Genomic DNA, 27,861 nt, shown 5'->3' with positions numbered 1-27,861 from the left:
AAGGACATCTTTAAGGAAAAAGTTTTGTTTGAAGATGTTGCCTCTGATTCCTCCCTGCGGCTCCAGTCCAGGTCTTGGAGCCGGCCCTCGAGGGGAATGTCCGGGACTCGGGTCGGTACCTTTTTGGCCTGGGAATTTCCAGTATGCAGAAAAAAATCCACAAACCTAGTCCTCGCTACCCGCTCCCTGCCTCCTCTGGCCGTTCTCAGTGCCCACGCAACCCAGTTCGAACGAGAGGATGACCGTATTCTGTATTTTAGAAAACAGGCTCTTAGCTTCCCCCGCCCCCGTCCTCACTCGAGTGGTGAACTGAAAGCGAACGCTATAAAGGGCGCCAGTGCGAGGGGCGAGCTTCCTCTTGCCACGAGGTCAGATGGCGAGTTCTTAGAGAAAAAGGCTGTTAGCTGCTGCTTATCATGTAACCTCAAAAGGAAACCGATCGTCTTTCTCATGCTGTCACGTACTTGGGTTATTATCGCTGATTAGAGCTGGAAACAATTGATTTCCTCTTACGTATTTGTTTGACTTGACTCTTCAAACACAAAGGTATATTTTTATTATTTGATGTTTTATTAAAATATCTTAAATGCTAAGATTTTTTTTTTTTTTCTTTTTCTTTCCTATTCCCATAGTCAGATTCTTAACTTTGGAGTCACTCTCTTGTGTTTGAGTAGCCATACTTGCTTTGGGGCAAAATATTGGGGGATAGTTTTTTTGGAAAAAGAACATCAGGGATGTTTTTGTAGTTTAGTAATAGCAAGAATCATGTCTGTTTGTTTTAAAGGCCCAAGAAGGACTAAGATACTAATGGAGGAGATCGATAGAATGGGTGATGAAGTATCATAAATCTAATGTAACACTGTATCTTCTGTCAGTGACCTAGAACTATGATATCCCGAGGCAGAAGCCTCCCAGGAGATTTGATGTGTGGGTTTAGAGGTATACTTTCCCACCAAGCGTAGACATGAAACCATATCTTTATGGGAAAATAGAGTAAATTGAAGTACTTTATAGCATGCCCTCATTCATTCTTACATTACTTCTGTAAAATTAAAATGTATGAATAGCCATTTTATGAATGAGGAAAACCTGAAATTTGATGATTTGACTGGACCCCCAGATTCATGATAATCTGTATTTGTTAAGGGGTTTGTTTGAATAAAAGCACGTTTCTAAATAGAATGGATTAGAGATTCTCTTCATTGGGATTAGTGAATTTGCTGTAGTGGCTGAAGGTGCTGTCCAAAGAGGATGACAGTTATATAAATTTTAAGCATTTGGTAATATATATTCCCTCTATTTAAATCTGACATCTAAAGAAATATTTGGCTGGGTGGAATATTTTTTTGCTTCTGTTGGACAGTAGGTTGTTTAAACAATAAAAGGAGAGAAAAGTTTCCAAGTCTCATTCACTACCCAACATAATCCCAGATGGAGCAGGGCATCAGCCACACAGATCATCTAAACATGCAGATAACCCTGCAGTCTTTTTATTTGGCTTCAAAATACAATGTATAGTCCACCACCCCTCCCCACCGTCTTTCTAACATCATCCTGCTGAGGTCAAAGACACAGTTGGGGAGGGTACAGGCGTGGAGCACTGCGGTGGCAGAAGAGTCAGTCTGAGAGGAGTTAGCACATGACATCAGTGCACAGCGCAGATGACGGGAAACGTTTGGCAGCATCCTTTCCAGTGTGGAGGTGATGACCGAGGTCAGCATAATCCAGCTGTTCAGATACAGACTTTTCCTCACTGAGGAAAAGGAAGCAAACCCTTCTCTTTTCTTGCCTTGAAACAGACCCTGCTCTCAGAGAGCAAAAGAAACCCTTTCAGAAGCTACAAAGCCATGGAAAGCATTACTGAGGGGAAAGATTTTCTAATTGTTCTGAGACCAACAATGAATTGCTTCTGAAAACACCATTTTCTTTTGACTCATAGCTGACACTGAACTGGAGGCCTCTTGATTTTTTCTCCCAGGTTAACAGGAAGATCTCGAGGGCCCTGGCTGAACTTCACCTTTTGGCTTTCTTGGCCTGATGCCGAACTCCCGAGGGTGAGAAGGGCTGATATTTCTAAACGAGTAGCATCCAGGTGTTACCTAGCCCCTGGCTGATGTCAAAGAGAGTGGCGGGATTTTTCTAAGATTCTTTTCTTAAATTAGCCGTTTTTTTGAAGTTGCTGCAAAATTACTCTGAATTTTACTTATAGGCATTTTACTGTGATTTCATGAGAACTAAGATTTTTTTGTGTGTATGTGTGTGTGGCTTAGTAGTATTTTTTAAAACCAATTTGTTGAATTTCTGCCATTTTCCATAGCAGGAGGACATACGAATACATCTAAGAGGGGAAATCAGCTCTCTGATTACTGACAGTTTCAGGGTTAAGTAATCTTTAACAGGCTTGGAGAGCATCATGCCCCCTCATAGTTTTGGTGAAGAGGCTCCTTAAAGCTAGCATTTGTGGTTTCTGATTAAAGCACTTTCTGTTCCTTTAATTTGGGATTGTCTGTGAAGTAAAATACCTTCCTTTCGAACATAGTGAATGAAAATATTTACTGCTACTGATGGAGTTAGTGGATTGGGAATGAACACTTATTAAACACTTGTTTTGGGAGCTTACCAGCAAGATCTCATTTAGCCCTACAGCATTTTAGGTAGCTGTAATTAGCTTTATTTTATTTATTTATTTTCATAACTTCAACTTTTATTTTAGATTCAGGAGGTGCATGTGTAGGTTTGTTACCTGGGTATATTGCGTGATGTTGAGGTTTGGGGTACAACTGATCCCATCACCCAGGCCCTGATCATAGTGGTTTTTCAACCCTTGCTTGCCTCCCTCCCTCCCTTCCGCCTCTAGCAGTCCTCAGTGTCTTTGTTGCCATCTTTATGTCCTTGAGTATCCAATGTTTAGCTCTCACTTATAAATGAGAACATGTGGTATTTGGTTTTCTGTTCCTGTGTTAATTCACTTGGGATAATGGCCTCCAGCTGCATCCATGTTGCTGCGAAGGACATGATTCTATTCTTTTTTATGGCTGTGTAGATTTCCACAGTGTATATGTACCACATTTCCTTTATCTAGTCCACTGTTGATGGGCATCTAGGTTGATTCCATGTCTTTGCTATTGTGAATAAGTGCTGCAATGTACATACAGGTGCATGTGTCTTTTTGATAGACTTCACCACGACAAATGGTGAATTCTTTCATGGTTATATTAAACAATAATCACAATGCTACGTTCTGTATATATGATACCAAATATCTGAATTAAACTTATCAAAATACTGTTAATTACCTAGATGTTATATCTATAAAATGCCAACCTCCAGATATTTGGAGATATTAAAAATGATTTTTTCACTGTTTGTTCAGATATTTAGCAACATGCAGGCACTTTTAATATTAGTAGAAGACTTTTGGATACATTTTAGCATTGAGTAGTTTATATGCATCCCCAGTCCTCTGATTGTTTCAGTCAAGTTTGCTAGACAGCCTACTACTGTGAATCTGTAGAGGGTCTGATACTATAAATCATGCATTCTCAGAGAGGGTGATATTATCTCCAAGAGGGTAAAAATCGGTTCTTCAGGGAAAAATCTTAGCTATTACAATGGTTTGTGACCCCGAAAGGGAGCATAGTACATAATAGATATACAGTATATCTGTGGTGTTAAACTTTCATCAGGGGATGATTAGGAAAAAGATGTCTAAAAAGACTCCGTAGCGGGTCTAATACTGAAAGAAAGGTTGAGACATGCCGTTGTAAATGCTCTGCATGTACTTATTCAACTGAGGTCAAAAGATTTTTCTGTGGTTTGTTGTCTTTTTGTGTCTTGCTTTGTGTCTACATCCTCATTTTTCATGGATTTTAAAAGTACTGGTTTCCAGAGGAGGAACAACATTTTTAGTTTCTTTTCTTTTCTCTTTTCTCCTCCTCCTCCTCCTCCTTTTTCTCCTTCTCCTTCTTCTCCTTCTCCTCCTCTTCTTTTTCCTCTCTCTGTCTCCTTTCTTTTTTTTTTTGATACAGAATCTCCCTCTGTCACCCATGGTTGGAGTGCAGTAGCCCCATCTCGGCTCACTGCAAACTCCGCCTCCCGGATTCAAGTGATTCTCATGCCTCAACCTCCTGAGTAGCTGGGACTACAGGCACGTGCCACCACACCTGACTAATTTTTGTATTTTTAGTAGAGATGGAGTTTCACCATGTTTGCCAGGCTGGTCTTGAACTCCTGACCTCAAGTGATCCACCTGCCTCAGCCACACAAAGATTTGCTCTTTTTTTTGAGACAGAGTTTTGCTCTGTCACCCAGGCTAGAGTGCAGTGGCATGATCATAGCTCACTGTGTGCTCTACCTTCTGGGCTCAAGTGATCCTCCTGCCTCAGCCTCATCAGTAGCTGGGACTACTACAGGTGCATGCCACCATGCCAAGCTTCTTTGTTCTTTTTTCTTTTTTATTGTAGAAATGGGGTCTTGCTATGTTACCAAGACTGGTCTCAAACTCCTGGCCTCAAGGGATCTTCCCACCTTGGACTCCCGAAGTTCTGGGATATAGGTGTGAGTCCCCATGCCTGGCTTTATATTTCTTTATTTCAGGAAAGTTTTATTCTATTATATCCTTAAATGCTTTAAAAATATTTTTTAAAATTGTGATAAAAGATACATAAGTTGCCATCTTATCCATTTTTAAGTGTACAGTTCAGTGTCACTAAGTACTTTTCATATTACAACTTTTACTGCCAGCCATTTGCAGAACTTTTTCATCTTCCCAAACTGAAACTTCATATCCATTAAACAATAATTCTGCATTCCTCCTTCCCCCAAGTCCCTGGCAACCACCCTTCTACTTTTTGTCTCTATGAATTTAATGACTCTACATACCTTATATAAGTGGAATCATATAATACCTATCTTTTTATGACTGGTTTATTTCATGTAGTGTAATATTTTCAAGGTTCATTCATGTTGTATAAATGTCAGAATGTCCTTCCTTTTTAAGGCTGTATACTATTCCAGCATGTGTGTAAGTGTGCTTACCACACTTGGTTTATCCATTCATCTGTCCATGGATACTTGGATTGTTTCTATCTTTTGACTATTGTGAACAATGCTGCTGTGAACATGGCTGCTGTGAACAAACAAGTATCTGTTTGAATCCTTGCTTTCATTACTTTTGGGGATATATCAAGTCATTCTATGTTTAATTGTTTTAGGAACTGCCATACTACACAGTGGGTGCACCATGATGAATTTCTTTTTAATTCATTTTGTGTAGTATTTGGCAGGGTGCAGTGAATAAGTGCATACACCGTGAATATGTGACAGAAAATGACACGAAGTTCTGAGTAATTCTGCTGAATGATTCAGCACCACTATTAAAACAACGTCTCCTATTTATTCACCCTTGCATGGCCACATACTACAGTGCACACACTTACGAAGATGTGCGTGGTTGGGAATAACTCCTATGGGAATCATTGAGGCAGTGCACTTAGATTCCATGTGGGTCAGATCTTTTTGGAAATTTGGACCACTGGCAGTAGAGTTCCACATCTTAAACCTAGGGAGGCTTGCTGGAGGTTTAAAAGGGCCAGAGCTACAAAGATGATCCACAGATGTGGGGATTAGGTCTTGTGAATGAAGATGAACTGAGGACAATTTGAAGATAGGAATTGTGTGAGTTCTGATTGTTGCCCTTCTCCTCCCCTTCCACACCCATTCCCTTACCTCTGCAGCATAGCACAGGGTGACTTCATAAATTTTGGTTGAACAAATAACCCAGGATGGAAAAAAAAATGAAAGGTTGATTTATTTTTTAATTATAACAGTTGTGAAAAGTTGTTCTGAGGGCCATAAGAACTTTCTATGTTGTGTCTCTGCTATGGGGAAAGGAGGTGCGTTTAATTTGAGGTGGAAGGTAAGAGTTTGAAGAAACTGAAAGTGATCACTGGGCAAGGCTGCCAAATTTACCCTTGGAATTTCTAGTATCATGAGAGACGAACAGTCTGAAAGATGGCAGAGGCTGATATATCATGGACCTTCCCAACCCTGCTCTTCTGTGGTAAGGTTTCATATCTTGTAAACAGCCAATGAAAACAGTTGTGTGTGTTTACCTCTAGTATTGAACAGTATCCAGCATTTAGATAAGAAAGGGATTGTTAAACCCAACACTAATGTCAAAATCTAGGGCAGAGTGACAGATTGCAGCCAAATTGTAGCAGGCAGGAGGTGAACTGGGTAGTGATAATAATGTTAAAGGACATGCTTTCTCCACCCCATACCTCACTTAGGTTTGTCGGCTCTCCAAACTTCGTGGTTGTTCATTTTTGGGAGCCTCTCTTAAAATGCAAATAACCTTTAAGAAGGGTTACTGTTGATTCCTTGGTATGAATTAATTTTTAGATTCTTTCTTGCAATTTTACTGGATGAGAAGGGCACAGAGACTTCCCCAATCACAGTGCAGATAAGGGGTGAGGTAGAGTGGCAGGAGCAGTGCAGTGAACCGAATGTGAAGGTTAAAATCAGACTTGGTGCCTCCCCCACTCTCCTTCAGTTGGCTTTCCTGTTTCTGTTCTTGGTGCCACCACTATAATCCTCAAGGCCTTGGAGTTACCTCTGACCCTCATCTCTCTTCCTCCCCTCCTCTCCCTTCCCCTCTCCTCTCCTCTCCCTTCTTTTTGAGACAGAGTCTCACTCTGTTGCCAAGGCTGGAGTGCAGTGGTGCTATCTTGGCTCCCTACAGTCTCTGCCTCCCGGGTTCAAGCAATTCTCCTGCCTCAGCCTCTGGAGTAGCTGGGACTACAGGCACCCACCACCACGCCTGTCTAGTTTTTGTATTTTTAGAAGAGATGGGGTTTCCCCATGTTGGCCAGGCTGGCCTCGAACTCCTGACCTCAGGTGATCCACCCGCCTCAGCCTCCCAAAGTGCTGGGATTACAGGCGTGAGCCACCACACCCGGCCCCTCCCCTCTCTTTCTGTGTTCAGTCTCTTGCCGGTCCTATAGATTAAATGTGTGAACTCTAAACAGTTCCCCTCTTTCCATGCCCAGGAGCACCACTTCAGTTCAGACCTCCAGTACCTGTCACATTGACTGTTGCAGAGGCTTTCCTGATCACTTGCACACAGCTGCCACTGTGATCGTGTTTTTACCTTATTTAAAACCCCTGAATGGCTCCCCATCACATCAGCTGCCCACTGTTTGCAGGCAGCATCAAGGCCCTGAAGGGTTCCAGACTTGACCCTGTGGTCCTCCTTTTCTCCTATGTTCTCTTCAAGTTGGGCCGATGGTCCAAAGAGGCCAAAATGCTTAACAATAAAGTATTAATTAGAACTTTGAAAATTGAATAATAATTATAACTACCATCATTGAGTGTATATTATATGCCAGGAGTTGTGCTAGGCATCTCGTGATACTACCACATCTAACCTACTTACTGGCTGAATTCAGTTAATATACCCATTTTATGGATGAGAAAACAGTCTTAGAGAAGTTAATTAAAGTTGGATGGTTATTAAGTGAATGGAGCTTGGATTTGAACCCAGGTTTGACTTCAGAACCTCATGCTTTTAATCAAGGGGAGAAGAATATTACAGGCAAGAATTCTAGCTTGGGTAAAAATTTGGGGGCAAGAATTAGTGTGCTATTTTAGAAGATACTCATAAGGACTGCATGTTGAAGAACAGAGATAGAAGTATGATGGGATAATGTTTTAGTTGGCTAGGGCTGCCGTAATACAATACCACAGGCTGGGTGGCTTAAACAACAGAAATCTGTTTCTCACTGTTCTGGGAGATTGGAAGTTCAAGATAAGGTCTTGGCAGGTTTGGTTTCTCCTGAGGCCTCTCTCCTGACTTGTACATGGCTGCCTTCTCACTACGTCCTCACATATGGCGTTTTCTCTGTGCATGGACATCCCTGGTGTTTCTTCCCTCTTGTAAGGATACCAGTCAGATTAGATGAGGACTCACCCCAACAGCCCATTTTAACTTACACTCTTTAAAGGCGCCGTCTCCAAACATAGCCACATTCTGCAGTACTGGGGGTTAGGACTTCAACATGTGAATTTTGGGGGGACACCATTCAGTCCATAACAGATAGGTTTGATGTAGCTTGATTTTAGAGGATGTGAAAACCAGGCACAGACATTTAGTTCTGATATGGAAGTTCACAGGGTAGAGTTGTGGTTCAGCAGGGGAAAACATGAATGTCGTTGCTTTCTCAAGCAAACTTCCAGCTACTCTTAAACATAAAGGTAGTTAGAATGAGTAGAGTACTAAGGGGTGAATGGCAACCATTTTGGAAAGGGAACTATTAACACTTTTCTGTAGTGGAATAAAAGAATTGAAATAGTCAAATCTTTAATTCCTCTAGGGGTTTCTGGAAAAATGAAGATAATCTTTTGGTGAGGGTAGAGGGACAGAGTGGGGGATATGTCAAGTTTCATTTTAGACTTGATTATACTCTTGGCAACATGGAATTAGAACTCAGAGAAAAGGTCAGAGCTAGTAATAGGAATCAATTCTACACAGGTCAGAATTGAACCTGTGGAAGTGGATGAGATTGCTCAGACTTCAAAAAGGACGAGAGACAAGAATGCTCAGATCTGAAACTGCTTCGTTGTCATATTGGTTTGGAGGATAGTAGGGAGGCGCTCCAGGAACTCTCTAGGTAAAATAGCACCTCTGGCTTTCTTCCTTGACCTTGCTTTGCTTTTCTTTATAGCACATCATGGCCACCTGCATTATATTATATAGCTTTTTGATTATTGTCTGTCTTTCCCAGTGGAATATAAGCTCTGTAAGGGCATCAATGGCCTTTCTGTTCAATACTGTATTCATAGTATCTGGAAGCGTATCCGGAACATTGTAGGTACTCAATAAATATTTACTGAGTGAATCCATGAATAGGTGAATTTCTACAATCAGTATCATTTAATTTGATAATTAGATTGCTCGATATTTCCCTTTTATCTTTTCTTAAAGTAAAAATTTGTTCTTTAACAAATGTCTTTTAATAAATGAACGTATAGACACATGTATTTGAGAATCTCTAAATATCCAGCCTAAAAACTTGGGTTTGTTTCTATATTGTCCCTTAACTTGTACTTTCCCCAAATGAAGATCAGCTGGTTCCTTCTCTGCTACATCATTTCTTTATAAGAAAGTAGTTATGACTGTCTTTAAAAAGCCAGGCATTTCCATACTCTGGTTACTTTGATCAGATTATCTATTCGTATCTACTTTTATATTTTTTGTAACTTTCATAGGTTATTTGTGGAGTCCTTGGTTTCTGTGAGGTCTCTTTTCCCTTTGCTCACCATACCTGTATTTAAAGATTCCCATCTCATTGTACCTTTATGGGTGCCAGATGATATAAACATAAGAAATTTGTTTACACCATTCTCCATTCTTTTCTCGGGGAGTACTGCCAATTATGGGATGGTGTCATGAAGTCATAAGATACAACCTTAGGTAGGATAGGCATTTAAACCAAGTCTACTCTTTCCTTTTTCGAAGGGATCATAATCAAAGGTAGATGTGAATCTACTTGTGTTTCATACAGGTGAAGACTCTCAGTAAATCTAGCTTTTCTTTTTCACTAGTCTGAGTGGTATACCTGGCACTAGAATTACTGTGTTAAGTCATTTAAAGCAGTTCTTCAGCAGATGGGGAATTCTTCCTTAAAGGACTATTAAAACATCACTGAGGAAATGTTTTCAAGGGCCGCACATCCCCTTTTTGAAAATCATAGTGGGTGATTGAGCCACAGCACTTAGCTTGAGCAACAGAGTGAGATCCTGTCTCAAAAAAAAAAAAAAAAAAAAGAAAAAAAGAAAAATCGTACAGGCCACAGAGCACCTTTCTGATGGGGCATGCCATACCTGTCAGGTGGAAAACACAGGGGTGAGAATCACAGATCAAAGAATCTGAGAGTTAAGCTGAACAGAACATGTAAAACTAAAGGGGGACTTTATTGGTTTCCATCCTCTCCTCTTTACTGCCGAATTAACTTTTGGTCCCCTAGACTCTTGTTTGCTAGAATTTTATGGAACTTTAACACTGTACGGAATGATGTATGCTGATGGGAAGAGGACACTCTGCAGGGCAACAGGACAAGTCTATAAAATCCAGAATCAGATTAGGAGATGAGATTCTGAGCACGCTTGTTGGAAAGAGAGAAAAAGAGAAGGACGTCGAACCTGTTTACTGAACCTATGGCCAGTTTAGTGCATCTTTAGGAACTGTTCACTATAATAGTTGTCTGACTTACAAATTCTACAATTATGATATTTTTATGATTATACTCCTTTGTAATCAGTTTGATTGCATATGTGTGAAAGTGCTCTGGGAGAAAAATTCAATGCAGATGCGAGGTATGACTAACAGGTTTTGTCCAATCTGTAATCGATCATTTTCCACTCCCTATAGCCATATGCACACAAATAAGAGGGAGATTTACTCAATGGTCATAATAATTTATGGGAACAGGAAGGGAACTAACACTTATTAAGTGTCTAGGATGTGTCAAGTGCTTGACATATATTGCACATTATCTCATGCCATATTAGAAATTTGATTTAGATACTTGTAGATCAATGTATAGGCAAGTAAACTGAGGCTCAGAGATTAAGAGATGTGCCCAAGGTCACGTAGCTGGTAAAAGGCACAGATGGGTATGCAGGCTTCAAAGCCATGACACTGCAGTGCCTCTAAGCACTTTTGCTTAAACAGGGGTTTCTGTAATGGGCCATATAGTAAAAATTTCGGTTTTGTGGGCCAAGAGACAAGATGGAGGATATTATGCAGGCACTTACACAAACATTTAAAATATTATCATTTTAAAATGTAAAAACCATTTTTAGGTGACAGCTGTGCAATAGGTTGGATTTGGCCTGCAGGCCATAGTTGCCAACTCCTGGCCTAAAGTATCCAGAAAATGTAAGCAAAAGCAATTTGGGGGAGGTAAGGTGATTGTTTGAATAAATAATTGTCATCAACTTTGTATTAAATTTGCATAGTCTTTTAGTAACTGAGAATTCAGATTTCCTCACTAATTCCGATATTAAATTATTCCTTCATAAAATTATTCCTGTTGATAGCTATACATGTTTGATGTATTTTGTCTGTTAGTATTCATTGTGTTTGGCAAGATTTCATAACTGCGTATTTTACCTCCATCCTTGACCATTCTCCCAGCTGTTACATACATTAGAGATTATGTATATAAGGTATATAGTATTCTGCATATGGTAGATATTAAATAGTGGTAGTTATTATAAACATTATCAGTGTTCCAAAGTATTATTATAGTATGGATCTGTGATTTATTACTATTTTGTTGGTATTAATATATGTTACACATGATGTAAGCTGATTTCTCCCTCTCAGATCTTAAACATTTTTATAATTAGTCTTTCTGTCTGGCACACACTATTGTCCTTGTTTACAGAAATTCAGTATAAATCCCTAGAGACTTATAAAAACAAACAAAATTTCCTAAAATCCCCCAAAACAAAAAACGTCAAGTTTTAAATTCTGAATTAAAAGTTCCAGAATTAAAATTCTTCTTGAAAAAATGTGGCATATAATGCATTCATGCCTTTAAATAGACATAACATTATATTATTATCCCTCATTTAGTTTGACAAATATGTGTTATCTGTGTTACAAAGGGAAAGGGGAAGAAGATTTTAGATATGAAAGTTTTGAAAAACATAAATTCTAATCAACATGTTTATGAAGCAACTATGTACTGAACATTTATAAGTACTTTACTCCTTTTCTATATTAATGAGCTCAGTTTAAGCTCAATTTAACCTTCCAAATTTAGCCTTTTCTTTAGGGGAAAACAGAAGGTTTAAGTCAAAATATAAAGGAAAAGTATAATGGTTAGAAGTTTCTTAGCTTTAGGCCTTTGTAGGTCCATGTAGGCCAAAGCCTCATACAAAGGAATGGTGAAGCGTCTTTCGGTCAAAAATTTTCTTTACTTAATTTCTGTAGATCCTAAAATTCAACTGTAAAATATTCAGTTCTTTGGAGTTAATTGCCTTCAGATTTTTCTCCTTAAAAAGTAAATATTATCAGGAAAATAACAATGTTATGTATTTATAGTACAATGTAAATTAGCTCATTAGTTCTCTTCCTGAAAACTGGGATCCTTTCCCAGAACATGTACATTTTTTACAGTGGAAGCGTACAGGGTTGGGTAATTTTGCACTATGTATTACTGTCTAGAATCTGCGGATTTATGTAGGAAAGAGTGTCACAAAGAAGAATGGAGAGGGAAAAGAGGAGGGAGAAAGGGGAGTTGGGATTAGAAGATACTTTTTGGTCCTTCACCATTCTGTTTTAAGGCAGTTCAGATTTTAGTGTCCTTTAAAGCAGGCAAGAGTTGACAGTATTCCCACATTCAGCGTTTAGGAGGATGCTTTCATTCATATGTGTGGAAATGAAACTTCTGGAGTTGTCAACAAGTCAGAGAAAGCAGAAGAAGCCGTGGAACTTGTAATGCTCTCTGCCTTTTTGGACAAAGCTCACCTACCTCATTTTTATCTGTAAGTGTCTGTAGTGGATAAAGTTCATCATTATAAATAGAAACCAGAAAACACCCTCATGAGCTAAGAACCACTTACAGGGTGAAAGTTAAGAAAGTGTACTTGTTTCATATGGATGTTTTGTGTGAGTTTTGGTTATTACTCTTAGAGAGAGAGTGTGGTACACAGGTAGCCCTTCAGACTAACACCAAACACCACTCCATCATATATGTGATTTTGCATGAAACATATGCATTTTATAGTATGTAGATATGTTCCGAAATCAAATGGAAGAACTTTTCATTTCTTTAGAAATGAAATGTTAAAGGGGAAGAAAAATTTGTTTTGTTTTCAGTTTATACACTTGGATTTCTGCTGGGCTAGAAGGATGGGATGCTGAAAAAGTATTTCAGGGTATTGTAGCATTGCTGTGATTCAGGGTCTGTTTATAAGGCATCCGTTTATTGGGATGTTCAGCTGTGTGACCTGACTTTGTGCCGCCCATCAGAGGACAGACCTTTTGTACCTGCTGGGAAGCAGTGGAGTTACTTTACACGGTGGATGACTCACTCACACATAGTGGGTGCTCAGAAAATATTTGTGAGGAGGACAAAGTGGTATATGGCATCTCCTCTGATACTTTCATATAAAAGCAAGTTGCAGAGAGATGACTCCAGGGACACTATTAATTTTGTCTTCACACAATCAGTCCATAATATGCAACATTGTATATACTATACATACAGTACTTAATGGCATATCAAGTTTATTCTCTTAGCACTGAGCAGGACATTCTGAGATGTGCAAACCTTTTGCTGATTCATCTGTATGATGATCAGGTTACTGGTTGGAGAAATTTCCTCAATATGGTGTACTATGCTTTGACATCAGGTGCTAATAATTTACTGCAAACAGGACCTAGAGAATTACTTTTAAAGACAACCTTTTGATCTTTCCAGATTAAAACACACAAAATAATAGGTTACACCATTGTAAGGAAACAGCTTATAGAACTTACTAACTACAGCTGTCTATGCCATAGCCTGGTTGGTCAGGTGGCCTATTGGGAAGTACATGAGTGCCAGTAGAACTGAGTTCATATATCTCAGAAATAGTAATTGTTTCTATTATATGGATACTATATGGACCAGAATGTTCACACAGCCAGGTATAAGCTCCACAAAGACAGAGAGCAGTGTTTGTCTGATGTACCACTGTGTCCCAGTACTTAGAAGAGTACCTGACATTTATAAAGCACTACCATATTGAAGAATAACTAGAATTTGAAAATACGTGGTCTGATTTACTCATCTGCGTTAGAAAAATCTGTTAGAATACCCTGAAGTTTAAATGTTTCTTGAGATGTTGAAGTATGTTTTACATTGCTATGGGGATAATAACAAATTATTATTTTTAAGGAAAAGCATTCAACAAGTCAACACATAAGATGATACCTGTTTTGAAAGCTCCTGAAAGATTTTATGTTCCTTACAAAGAATTCTGGGCAAAAGACAGCTGGGTTTTTATATTTACAAGATAGATGAAAATAGTTTTATAATAATCCAAGTGCAGAGAATGAGGAGATTCTAATTCAAGGGGCCAAAGTATTTGTCTTGATGTCTGTACAGTATTGACATAAAATAATTTTGGAAGCATTTCCACTTGTTTCTACCATCCAGTTAAATATGTACCAAGTAACTACCTACTAAGTAACAGGTACTTGGCTATTGACAAGGGATACATGTCTCGGGAGCTTATAGTGGAATAGAGGACACAGACTCATAAATGGTTAATTTTAGCATATCCTAAGAGCTATGATAGAAGTCTGTGTGGAGACTGAGAGGAAGGGCCCTTAGCCCAGAAGTGGGGGTGACAGTTGGGGTCAGGGGAGGAAGGGAGGGTCAGGGAAGGCTCCAGAAGTGTTGGCTATTAAGTGAGTCTTGAGTGAGTGTTGGGTATTAAGTGAGCATGAGTTTTTGGGTGAGGAAGAAGAGAGAAGAACAGCAAGAGCAAAGTCCCAGAGCTGTGGGAAACTATACTCAGTTTCATATTACTGAAGGTAACGAGGAAGATGAAGCTTGTGAGGAAGGCAGGGCTTGGACATCTGTCATTCTAAGAAGATTGGACTCCATGCTAAAAGCAGTAGAGAGCCACTGAAGGATTTTTTTATTTTTTATTATACTTTAAGTTCTAGGGTACATGTGCACAACATGCAGGTTTGTAACTGAAGGATTTTTATACAGCGTAGAGCAAGCTTGTCCAACCTGTGGCCCATGGGCTGCAACGTGTGGCCCAGGATGGCTTTGAATGTGGCCCAACACAAATTCATAAACTCTCTTAAAACGTTATGAGATTCTTTCATGATTTTTTTTTCTTTTTTCTTTTTTGTTTTAGCTCATCAGCTGCCATTAGTGTTAGTGTATTTTATGTGTGACCCAAGACAATTCTTCTTCCACTATGGCTCAGGGAAGCCCAAAGATTGAACACCACTGGTGTGGAGGAATTCTTAGACCTGGTCGAAGAGTTCCTGGCATTCCAGCATCCCATTGGCATGCTGATGGCAGTCTGGAGGATGGGTTTTAAGTGGGCAAGGCTGGATAGGTGATCATTTGCATCAGGTAAGAGATCAAGGCCTGTCTTGGATAGTGGAAATTAGAGATGGAGAAGAGAGGAGAGTTTCAGAACCAGCTGTTCAACAATGATGAGTCCAGTCTGGAACTACTGAGTTGACTGATAGGACATTGCCTACATTCGATCCCTAAAACTTATTTAAATCTTTTCTTACTAATTTATTTTTAAAATCTGTATTTTCTAAAAAAAAAAAAACTTCATGCAAACAGTATTGTTTCACATCTTTGCAAATTTCTTAACGTCCGGTTTTACAGAAGACAGATTTTCATATTTGCTTCTGCATTTCATTTGTTGCAGTTGGCCAGGTGCAGGGGTTTATGCCTGTAATCCTAGTGACTTGGGAGGCTGAGGTGGGAGGATCACTTGAAGCCAGGAGTTCCAGACAAGCCTAGGCAACACAGCTGGACCCTGTCTCTACAAAACATGAAAAATAAAAAAAATTAGCCAGGCCTGGTGGAGCATGCCTGTAGTCCTAGCTACTGGGGAGACTGAGGCGGGAGGAGAGATTGAGCCCAGGAGTTAGAGGTTACAATGAGCTATAATCATGCCATTGCACTTCAGCCTGAGTGACAGAGTGAAACCCTGTCTCTTAAAAAAGAAACGTGTCACAGTATGTTATGTTGGTGAAAATATAAAGAAAATCTGGTCTCATACACATATGTAATTGGAAAAGGAAGAAATAGCTTAATAGTCTTTTCAGGTAATTTGGATATTCTAATTTAATATTATACCAGAACAAGTGGTAGTTCCTTAAAGGAGAGATACAAGATGGAACCTGAAACCATATCAATGAACTTTTTATATTCTGATACGTTAAAATCCATTGGCTACTCTCACACTTTGAATGGCTCTTTCACCCATGTATGATTTTATAATGTCTTGCATTGTTCATTTGGAAATTATTAGTTAATTAAATTATGCAAATTTTCTAAATGTTGCCACATTTCATTATATAATGTTAAAAAATCACATTTGTTAATAGCACATCACCATTGGGCTTATCGAAAAAGTCTTCTAGAACTAGGAAGCTATCAAGCTCAAGGTGTCCAACAGAAGTTTCTCAAAATTGTAATTTTTATTCAAAAACTTGAATTTTATTATTGGCAATAAATACTGTTAGTTATTTTCCTTGATGTGACAGGCTCACTTTGTTCATTAAAAAACAAAACAAAACCAAAAACTGACAAATACCTGAGTCTGAAACACAGTTTGTCAGTCAAGTATAATTGGTATTCCATGAAAAACAGAGGGCAGTTCAACTCACAACTCAAAACAGTATTTGATTAGAACAAATGGCAATGTCATATTGTTCAAGCTAATAGACAAGTGCATTTCCTTGAGACAATTATATTTCAGGATGCAGCACAAACTTCTATGCATATTTCCCATTTTGCCACATAAAATATTAAAATGATGTATACAAGAGTCAATTAAGACTGTTACTGTTTCGTCCAGGACTTCTTAGGTGAAACTGGCTTTTTTTTCTTTTTCTTTCTGCAAGTAGACAGTGGTGAAGAATACAGTGATTACTAGTTCTTTTTGTTGCCACTGCCTTGATTTGTTTTAAGGCACCAGTAGTTTTACCCATTGCATTTGTACCATCATTTCAAATGTAAACACAACTGTTTCAGGATAAATGATGAGATTTGAAAAGTTATTGTACATTTTGAATGTTTCAGCATTCCTTGTGTTTGTTGTCATGCATTCAAATAAAAGACCTTTGATGACTGGCTGGTGCTGTAAGTGAATATAACTGAAATAGCAAGTCCAGACAGTCCATAAACCTATCCATTTCTAAGGCAAGAGTGCAATTCTGCAGACAAAACCAGTTTGCAGTTAAGTCTTTAATTCAGTGAGCTACTGTATCGTTGCAAAGTGGCAGTGCTGTGATTTCTTTTGCTGACTTTTCATCTAGAAAGCATTCAGCAAAATAAACTCTGTCAGGCTTTACTGGTCTCTCACCTATGATGTTCATTTCTTCAGCCAAAGTAATATAATAACTTATCCTGTAAGATACTGGCTTTTTCATCTCAAGTTTGAAAAGCTGTTCCAAATTGTCCTTAGCTTTTCAAAAGTTCATTACATCTACACTTAAAAATCCAATTCCGGCCGGGTGCAGTGGCTCATGCCTGTAATCTCAGCGCTTTGGGAGGCCGAGGAGCAGGGGATCATGAGGTCAGAAGATTGAGACCATCCTGGCTAACATGGTGAAACCCCGTCTCTATTAAAAATACAAAAAATTAGCTGAGCGTGGTGGCGGGAACCTGTAGTCCCAGCTACTTGGGAGGCTGAGGCAGGAGAATGGCATGAACCTGGGTGGCAGAGCTTGCAGTGAGCTGAGATCGTGCCACCGCACTCTAGCCTGGGTGACAGAGCAAGACTCTGTCTCAAAAAAAAAAAAAAAAAAAAAATCCAATTCCTTTTTTTTTTTTTGAGACAAGGTCTTGCTCTGTCACTCAGGCTGGAGTGCAGTTGTATGATCATAGCCTACTGCTTGCAGCCTTGACTTCTTGGGCTCAAGTTATCCTCCCACTTCAGCCTCCCAAGGAGCTGGAACCACAGGCATGTGCCACTATGCCCAGCTAATTTTTTAATTTTTTATTTTATGTAGAGATGGGGTCTCGTTATATTGCCCAGGCTGATCTTGAAGCAATACTGGGCTCAAGCAATACCTCCTGCCGTGGCCTCCCAAATTGCTGGGATTACAGGTGTGAGCCACTGCACCCAGCCCAGCCCTCGGTTCCTTTTTTGAAACTCTGAATTATTGGTCTCATGATAGTGTTACAATGTTAATTGACACCATAAAACTATGCAAAAATGTTCTACTGCATAAGATACAATAAGGTAAATTATTAACATTTATAAAGCCTGGGCAAAGATAGCGTTCTCATATATTTATTTCTTCTTTACAGTTTCTTCCAGTAGCTTTGGACTAGATTTCTCCCCTCTATGAGTTGTCACAGAACTCTCTGATATATCATTTCATCTTTTTCAGTATCTTTAGTTGTAGACAGTACATCTGAGTCTGGAGGAAGTGAATCCTCTAATCTCTTTTTTTAAAGCAAAAGATGAGGCTCCAGAGTCAGTTTGATGAGGATTTTAATCTCTTCTTTGCTTTTGATGGAGCAGTGTAACTGGACAAATTCTCAAGGCCCCATATTTCATATACAGTTTTTGTGCATCAGAAATCTCTGAGTGTTTTTCAGAGTTCTGGCTCAAAATCTCTCATAAGACTACAGTCAAGATGTCGGCCAGAGCTACAGTCATCTGAAGGCCTGATGTGCAGCGGCAGAATCTACTTTCGAAGTAGCTCACTCCCATGGCGGGCATATTGGTGCTGGCTGTTGACCTCAGTTGACTTTTCCAGGCAGTGTCCTCCCACAGGAGGACATGGTGGCTGTCTCCCACAGCATGAGTGTTCAACCATATGTGATTAGAACAATGGCAGCATCCTATCATTTGACCTGATAGATCAAACTGAATTTGTATTTCGACGTTTACATAAAGCAAAGTACATTTAAATTTTTTTGTAGCGATATTAACAACTGTTTTTGATGTGTGTGGGAGGGCTTCTGGGCATTGGGGGTTGTGGTCTTGTCAAACAGTACTATTGCTTTGGCATTGCACAGAAAACTTCATGTTGAAACATTAGTCTTTTGTTGATCATCTTGGTCTATATTAAGTTCTCCAGAGGTCACGAATTTGTGGCTTGAATTTTCGTATCTCATGCAAAATGGGAAGATAATTAAAACAGGAGGATAATTAATTTTGTAAAAAATTACTTTCTATGGATTTATTTGAATGGGCATTTAAATCCTTTATTATACATAAAATATTAGTAGGTAGAAAACAAAATTCAAATAGATTTTATTGAGAAACTCTAACGTATTAGGGTTCTCCAGAGAAACAGAACCAATAGGGTACATATAAATACATAGAAAGGGATTTATTTTGAAGGATTGGCTCACACAATTATGGAGGCCAAGAAGTCCCACCATCTGCCATCCGTAAGCTGAAGAACCAGAAGAGCTGGTGATGCAGTTCTAGGTCAAGCCTGAAGGCCTGAGAACAAGGCGAGCTGGTGCTGTAAGTCCTAGTCAGAGTCTGAAGGCCCAAGAACCAGGAGTGCTGATGTCTAAGGGTAGGAAAAGATGGATGTCCCAGCTCAAGAAGATAGCTTCAGTCTTTTTGTTCTATTCTGGCCCTCAGTGGATTGCAGGATGCCTGCCCACATTGGCGAGGGGGGATCTTCTTCACTCTGTCTACTGATTCAAATGCAAATATCTTCCAGAAACACTCTCACAGACATACCCCAAAATGATGTTTTACCAGCTGCCTGGGCATGCCTTAATCCAGTCAAATTGACACATCAAATTAGCCATCACACTCAACATCTTATTTGGAGCATCTTTTAAATGATTTTGGTTTCCAAGGAATTGCAATTACTGAAGTCTTGTATTTTCCACAGATACACCAAAGGATTTGTTTTGTTTTTTATTTATTTATTTTTTAAAGTTATCAAAAAGTTAGAGGGAGAGACAGCAAGAAGTTTTAGGGAAATACACTCGTGAGAAACAAGGAAATACAGTCATGCATTGCTTAACGATGGAGATACAGTCTGAGAAATGTGTCGTTAAGTGATTTTGTCGTTGTTTGAACATTATGGAATGTACTTGCACAAACCTAGATAGTCTAGCCTACTAGTCACCTAGGCTCTATGGTGTAGTCTGTTGCTCCTGGTCTATAAACATGCACAGCATGTTACTGTACTGAACACTGTAGGCAACTGTAACACAGAGGTATTTGTCTATCTAAACATATCTAAACATAGAAACAGTAAAAAATATGGTATTAAAATCTTACAGGACCGCCATTGTACATGGAGTTCATTGTTGACTTAAACATCATTTTGTGGGGCATGGCTGTATTTACTTTGGACCTGTCCCCACCAGGGTCTTATACCACCTACTAATACTGAGTAACAATCCAAACTCATGGTGTCCCTCCCTCCCTCCTAAAACCCTAACATTCTGCTCTGGTGTTTTCCTTGTGATCTGGAGCTGGTGGCCCTGTTCACCTGGTCATGGCTCCAAGCCATGGCCTGACTGGGGACCCTTTCATTGCTCCCCACCTCCAAAAGAGCCAGACCTGTGGGTTCTGCCCTAGCAATGCTGCCCAGCTCTGCTTTCTTTCCATTTACTTTCTCCTTTCCCACTGTATCTGCCCCAGTGCCCAGTCATTTCTCTCCTGGGCTACTGCAGTGGATCCTAATGGCCTCTGGATTCCTCATCTTCTCTCAACTGCTTGCAGATTAATTTTGCTTACCTAAAATTCATGTTTTCTCAATGTTTATTAAATAAAATTCCAGTGTCTCAGCTGCTGGAGGTGCTCCACCCAAAGGCACCAAGTTACCTTTTATGTTTAATGTCATCGTCTTCTGACAATCGTAAAAGGGGACTGTACACTGTAATATGAACCCTCTCCTTAATTCTTTGCTCTTGTTCTTTCTGTAAATGCTGTGGGCCCCATGCCCCCCCCATCCTTTAGGACCTATCTTAAATGCCACCACCCCTGCAAAGATTTTCCTTCTGACCTCCTTTTTCCTCTACCAGACCTGTTGTTTCTCTTTTTAGGTGGCTCACTGAACTTTGTATCCCTCGTGTTATTTAATCATAATCGGTTTCTTTTAACATAGCATGTGTGTACTTAACCTTATCATTCCTGCATTTTTTGCTAGTTGGACTTGAACAAATAGTTGTTTAAATCCATTGGAAAAAAGTATTCAAGACAGGAAAAGTCCAAATTACTGTGTTAGTTTATCAGATGCAATGTAAAGCTATGCAGAATTTAAAAAATTACATCTAGACACCTATATGTTTATGTATTAATTATTTTGCTAAGATGGCTTTGTTCTAGTATTGAAGGATACAGAAGTGTGGCATTACTTTTTATTCATGGCTGCACCTAAAAAATTATTTGCGTCCCAGAAGATAATTTGAGAACATAAAAATGCTCCAACATCTCTTTCAATTCGGGATGTTGCCTAAAAACGTCGACAAACGCTGTTTGAGAAGGGAGGCTACGCTGGGGCGCCCAAGGAGACAGGCCCTTAAGAACCTTCCAGAGATGCGTTAACTGGGCTAACAGCTCGCCGCGCCAGGGCAGGCAGAGGGGTGAGGGGCGCGCTCCTTCCGGACTTGCCAGGCCCCAAGAACCAGGCCGACCGGTTCCCACCGCTGACTCCCGCCTCCCTCTGCAGGCCCAGCCCTGCGCCGCGCGCCCTCTCCCCGGGCGCCCAGGCCCGGCGGGGGCCTAGAGGGCAGGACTGGCCCGGGCGAGGGTCGGGGTCCCGCAGGCGGGAGGTGGAATGCGGGAGGCGAGAGGCAGGAGGCGGGAGGCCGCGCCTTGTCGGGGTTTCCAGGTGAAGGGCAGGAAAACAACCGGTCGATCTGGGCGGAGCCGGGCGGGCGGGGCGAGGGCGGAGGGCGCATTGCCTCATCCTGTACATTTTACTGGAAATCGGCCGCATCCGGAGGAGGGGCTGGGAGGCGGCCCGGGCACCGCCAATGGCCGGGCCGGGCGCCGGGGAGGTCGGCGAGCTCGGGGGCCGGTTAAATACCCTGGCAGCCCCGCGCCGCGCCCGTACCCGCCCGCGCTATCCGCCCGCCGACAGTTCTCCGAGCTCGCCCGGGAGGCAACCGCGCGCAGCGAGCCGGTGGCGCAGGTGTCGGGGTCCCCGAGCGCCCAGCCTGGGAGCATGATTGTGGACAAGCTGCTGGACGACAGCCGCGGCGGAGAGGGGCTGCGGGACGCGGCGGGCGGCTGCGGCCTCATGACCAGCCCACTCAACCTGGGCTACTTCTACGGCGCGTCGCCGCCCGCCGCCGCCCCGGGCGCCTGCGACGCTAGCTGCTCGGCCTCGGGCCCCTCGGCGCCCGGCTCTCCCGGCTCCGACTCCTCGGACTTCTCCTCCGCCTCGTCTGTATCCTCCTGCGGCGCCGTGGAGTCCCGGCCGAGAGGCGGCGCCCGCTCCGAGCGCCAGCCAGGTACCAGCCGGCCCCGCACCGCTGCGTTCTCGGGGCGCGCACGCCCTGGGAGGTTGGAAGACTCCCCAGATGGAGGGTGGCCCCTGCGCCCTCCTTAGAGCTAGAACGTACGCACCTTAGCCATCAGTTACCCTTCCCCGCCTTGCCCGGGCCGGACGCCTGCCAGATCTACACGCCCTTCGGCGGCCGGCTGTACCGGCGCCCTCTTGCGGGCCTCGGGGCTTCGGAAACCGCGCAGCCGAGCTCTGACTGCCGGGCGAGTGACCAGGAGATCGCTCACTCTCTAAGAAGCAGCTTTGTTGAGTTATAATTAATATAGTGTGATGAGATTTGGGGTCTGATGTAGGTGTAATTTTCTTCTTGTGACTATTTTAGTGAAAAGCTGTAGCAGAGGATAAGGGTTTGGGGATTGCGTTAAAGGTCATGACTTATTTCTTCGTCAGTATTTATGGAAGTTTTAAGTAAAAATACTTGACCGTCAAAGAAAAGAAAACTGCTGTTATTAAGGTGAAGCAGGGCTGAAAACCAACTCAAGTTATGCCTTTAGTTTGGCGAGTTTCGGAAGTCTGCCCAGAATTTCTGAGGTCTTATTTTTGTTCTGTATGCCTTAAAAAAAAAAACGGATAAGCCATCTCTAGCAGAGAAAGACGTTATGTTATCTTTCGTTGGCTGCGAATTGGTTTCCTTTCTTAGTGAACCAAGTTGCATAATTTGGGGGAAAACAGGATGCCCCTGTGGGTAGGCTAGAAAAACGCCTCGATAATTGAACCGTTGAGAGTCTAATCAGCATGGTTTTAAAGAACATCTCTTTCCGGTGTTTCCCGCTCTTAGCCACTCCTGTTTTGGTTGTCATTTATTTTAAAAAGTGATTTCTCATTTTCATTTTAAGTCATTTAAAATCATGTGAAAAGTGATTTAAACCACTGTGTAGCAGATCCAGAAAGAATGTGTTTAGGACCTTTTCTTCCCCATTTGGCCTTCATCTGGCTGAAACTGTTTTGCTAGTCGCTTGGTTTACCACACGGCCACAGGGGATTTCTGAAACTGCATTTTTTTTTTTAATCTCTGTGACGTTGGATTATTAACTGCTGTCATTCCAGAAAAATGCTGTGTTAGATTCTGGCAATTCTGGTATCTTTTGAAATCCCTAAACTTAAAGCCAACTCATGTTTCACTTACCCTATCATTGAACTATTTATCTCACATATTTATGATAGATACCTATGTTCAAATTATGCGTTGTTTCTTGCCCCACCTTATTTTTTCTACACTCGATGGAGTGGCTGAATTATTCATTTCCTGACTTTTTGTGAATTTATGTTGAACACACATACTAAGAGGTTGTGACATAATAGTGATCAGAAGAGGTGTACTGTACTTCTATACTAAATGCTAAAGTGTATTTCAGAATTTAAAAGTGAAACAAGCATATTTCCTTTTTACTTAGAAGACCTGTGTAAGTAAGTCCAAAAACAGTCAGTGAGGGGAAATCCTGTTTGCATATGTAGAAATGTGTTTAAGCTCAGTTAATTTAAGCAGCTTTTTTTTTTTGGCACGGTTGAATTGAAGGAAATAATAAGACATGAATCTAAGACATTGTTAATTGTCAGGTTTTGGTACATTGAGATCTTTGAAAGAAGTTGTTTTGTGCCTTCTTGGGGAAGCGGAATTGATAGACTTTAAAATTTCTATGTGATCATAAAACCAATGGTTTAAAAAGCTAAAAGTGCATCATTTATCACTTGCTCCCCAAGGTTTTTCCAAAGTCAAGAATAATTATAGATCTATGAGAGTCAGGATGGCAAAATCGGTGATCCATTCTCATGGGTGGTTAGAGCTGAAAGATAGAGAGGCTTCATTTGGGTTTGCCTCTTGGTTCTGAGGATCCTTGACCACGTTTTTATGAGCTTTAATTTCTTAGGGTACCCAGTAGAGAAAGGTATCAGGCAACTTAGGAGCCTTGAGCAGAGCTCGGGACTCACAATGATTGACCAGAGCAAGTTGGAAATGTTTTGCAATCTGCTGCTTGGGGACTTTATACATTAGGCAACAGCTATACTTTTGGGATTAGTAACGTTTATGTCTGTGAAGATATTTAACCAGGAATATGTTTTGTTTTCTTTTGAACAGTTGAGCCCCATATGGGGGTTGGCAGGCAGCAGAGAGGCCCTTTTCAAGGTGTTCGGGTGAAGAACTCGGTGAAGGAACTCCTGTTGCACATCCGAAGTCATAAACAGAAGGGCTCTGGCCAAGCTGTGGAGGATTTTAAGGTGACATCTATTTTTCTGTTTTGAGTGTAGAGTGGTGGGGAGGGGTTAGTCTGTCAAGGTTGTTATGATGGCCTAGGTCCAGTCATCAAGTAAGTTACTTGAAATTTTTCATAGATGACAGAGTCCATAGGACAGAGACCATATTTGGTCTGTTGTATCCTCCTGAGCCCAGTGCCAGACACCTGGTAGGTGGGCAAGAGAAACTTAAATAAATAAATAAATGAAGGCAAGTTCAGGGACTCAACCGAAATGGAACTTTTTAACTAGAAGGGAAAAATCACATGCTCTTATTAATTTCATCTTGACCTCCGTTGAGCTAAGGTGAAAGTGAAAATGAGGAAGTTGCAAGATAGAATAAAAATTGACATAGAAAATAAATATTGATAGAAAAACCGTATCAGAGATTTATGGTAAGATATAAGGGGTGTTAGAGATAAGCTTACTTATTGATGTATATTAAGAGGAAGTCATTTTGTATACACTAAATTGGAAACTTTTTTCTTTTATAGACACAAGGTGTGAACATAGAACAGTTCAGAGGTAAGAGTTACTTGTATTCGTAATTTTTTCGGGGCTTTAGAGTCAAATCATAGAGTGTAATTACGGGTAACATGTATAAGATGATCACAGAGGCTGTATTCCTTTGGGTACAGAATGGAAGAACACAGTATCATATGGTGGGAAAAGGAAAGGGCCCGATTTGTTCTCTGATGGACCAGCTTGCAAAAGGCCAGCTCTGTTGCATTCCCAATTTTTGGTAAGTATCTTACCATTTTCCTCTGACTATCCTTTGGAAATTATTCCTGGGATAATTTTAGAAGGAAGTGAGTGTGCAAGTTGCATTTTACTTCTTTCCAGACACCACCTCAAACACCAACGCCCGGGGAGAGCATGGAAGATGTTCATCACAGTGAACCCAAACAGGACAGCAGTGCTGATCTGCTTCAGAACATCATCAACATTAAGAATGAATGCAGCCCCGTTTCCCTGAACACAGTTCAAGTTAGCTGGTTGAACCCCGTGGTGGTCCCTCAGAGCTCCCCTGCAGAGCAGTGTCAAGACTTCCATGGAGGACAGGTCTTTTCTCCACCTCAGAAATACCAGCCATTCCAAGTCAACAGCCCCCCACAAGTGATAGACCAGGCTTCCCTGTACCAGTATTCTCCACAGAACCAGCATGTAGAGCAGCAGCCGCACTATACCCACAAGCCAACTCTGGAATACAGTCCTTTCTCCAGACCTCCCCAGTCCCCCACTTACGAACCAAACCTCTTTGATGGTCAAGAATCACCGTTTTGCCCGAACGAAAGCTTAGTTTCCTTTCTTAATAATGAAAGGGAATCTGAGAATATTGCTAATCCCGTTCCGACTTCCTCCAGTGTTCGGCAGCAGAATGATGCTCACCTGCACAGCTTCAGCATGACGCCCGACAGCCTCTGTGAGGCCATGGCGGGGCCCGAGATGGCCTCTGACGCTTCACACACTTCCCTGCCATTCCCAAACATCCCTGGAAATCCAATGAATACCACACAGTTAGGGAAATCATTTTTTCAGTGGCAAGTGGAGCAGGAAGAAAGCAAATTGGCAAATGTTTCCCAAGACCAGTTTCTTTCAAAGGATGCAGATGGTGACACGTGAGTATCCTTTTATCTCGTGTTCTTAATTAGGTAAGCCACACTTGTTGGACTAGTAAGCATAGAATTTTTCTAGGGTATACCAAGGTATACCTTAGTGGTTGGCTAACCAAGATGACTAGTATAGATAGAAACCGCCACGCAGTGATAGCTAATATGTCAAGAAAGGGTTTTCCTTCAAAGAAATTTTTTGGCTGAACAAATAACCTGTTCTAAATCATAAAAATATCTGTGTCATCTTGAATAATTGGGTTTGGAAGACCAGCGTAGACTGTAGAACAGAAACAATTAGATCATGATTAGGGATAAACTGTGAGTTGGTTTGCAGATTGATCTTAATCTGTCCTGATGCCTTTGTGGCCTTGGGCAAGTTATTTAACCTCTTTATGTCTCAGTTCCTGGAGATGTAAAATGATAATACCTCTTGTATAGGGACTTTATGAGTATTAAAAATAATAAATGTAAGGTGATGAGCATGGTGCTTGACATTCTTCTTTTTCTTATTTCTGATAGCCTAACCCATCCTGTTCCAACTGGGGTGTATCATCAATGTAGCAGAAAAGACAAATTATGCTTTGTAATGTTTCATTTGAGTGTACCAATATATAAAAAGGGGGCTAAAGGAAGATTTTTTTTTCAAAAGAACAACTTAGTGAAATCAGAAATAATTCACCCCTTTTCCTTTCTATGTTCCCCAGGTTCCTTCATATTGCTGTTGCCCAAGGGAGAAGAGCACTTTCCTATGTTCTAGCAAGAAAGATGAATGCACTTCACATGCTGGATATTAAGGAGCACAATGGACAGGTGAGGACCTTGACAGAGTCTGAAATGGCAAAGAGGGGGTCATGGTGAAGTGAATGATGACCAGCCTTATGTGTAGATCATCTTAGAGCTCAACATCAAGAGAGTTTAGTTAATATTAACTTTGAGATGTTGACTTTTTGCTATCATCAACCTTGAAGTTATTAACTTTGTAGCTATTTGACCAAACACTGAGTGTAATAAAGCCACACCCTCGGCTTACTTTAGTTTCCTTGTCTTACAGTATTTGATTGCTTATTCAAAGGATTTATTTTCTCTATGTGGGTTTTTCCCTCAGTCATAGTTTAGTTTCATATTCCTTGTTATGATAACATTGTATGTTTAAAATACCTTTTTTCCTCTGGATATCCACAGAGTGCCTTTCAGGTGGCAGTGGCTGCCAATCAGCATCTCATTGTGCAGGATCTGGTGAACCTCGGGGCGCAGGTGAACACCACAGACTGCTGGGGAAGAACACCTCTGCATGTCTGTGCTGAGAAGGGCCACTGCCAGGTGCTTCAGGTAAGAGGCAGCAGACCAGGCTTCCATCATTGCAAGGCCAGAGAGATACAGTTGGATATTAGAAGTTGGATATAGGTTGCCTATTGCAATAATCTATTTTGAGTTAACTTACTCATTTCTTGGGGATTCTAATAGTTAGGTATATGTGCAGCTTGTGTTGCTAACAGATGTCTGTTTTTAAAATCTGCAGGCGATTCAGAAGGGAGCAGTGGGAAGTAATCAGTTTGTGGATCTTGAGGCAACTAACTATGATGGTAAGCAACTGAAACTTTATTAGATTGAGAGCCACTTAGAGAGGGGGACCCATAAGGTCTAAGGGTACTAAGTATCATGCTAAGAAGGAAGGTAATTAAAGCTAAAATATTCTGTAGATAAAATTAGCACTGAGACCCAACAAAGGGACTATATTCAGATTGCTTTACT

The 27,861-nt window shown here is 40.9% G+C and overlaps 1 protein-coding gene across 4 annotated transcripts in view; it reads left to right on the top strand.

Moving 5' to 3' along the window:
• Positions 1 to 336: 336 nt before the first annotated feature.
• The window catches only part of NFKBIZ (NFKB inhibitor zeta), a 32,637-nt gene continuing 5,112 nt past the window's right edge, over positions 337 to 27,861 (top strand). For 2 of the 4 annotated variants that reach the window (XM_001099425.5, XM_015129699.3), the window contains exons 1-8: positions 21,808 to 22,211; positions 24,342 to 24,481; positions 24,991 to 25,021; positions 25,135 to 25,238; positions 25,340 to 26,115; positions 26,814 to 26,919; positions 27,292 to 27,438; positions 27,629 to 27,692. In XM_001099425.5, the coding sequence (XP_001099425.4) occupies positions 21,923 to 22,211; positions 24,342 to 24,481; positions 24,991 to 25,021; positions 25,135 to 25,238; positions 25,340 to 26,115; positions 26,814 to 26,919; positions 27,292 to 27,438; positions 27,629 to 27,692 (1,657 nt within the window). In that variant the 5' untranslated portion in view covers positions 21,808 to 21,922. Of the gene's footprint in view, positions 547 to 1,978; positions 2,055 to 21,807; positions 22,212 to 24,341; positions 24,482 to 24,990; positions 25,022 to 25,134; positions 25,239 to 25,339; positions 26,116 to 26,813; positions 26,920 to 27,291; positions 27,439 to 27,628; positions 27,693 to 27,861 lie in introns of those variants that run through there. The other 2 variants (XM_077993989.1, XM_077993988.1) reach the window with 2 other exon arrangements.

Source organism: Macaca mulatta, chromosome 2, assembly GCF_049350105.2.
Source record: "Macaca mulatta isolate MMU2019108-1 chromosome 2, T2T-MMU8v2.0, whole genome shotgun sequence".
Lineage (NCBI taxonomy): Eukaryota > Metazoa > Chordata > Mammalia > Primates > Cercopithecidae > Macaca > Macaca mulatta.
Note: the sequence above shows the minus strand (reverse complement) of the source record. Positions and strands in the feature narration are given on the sequence as shown.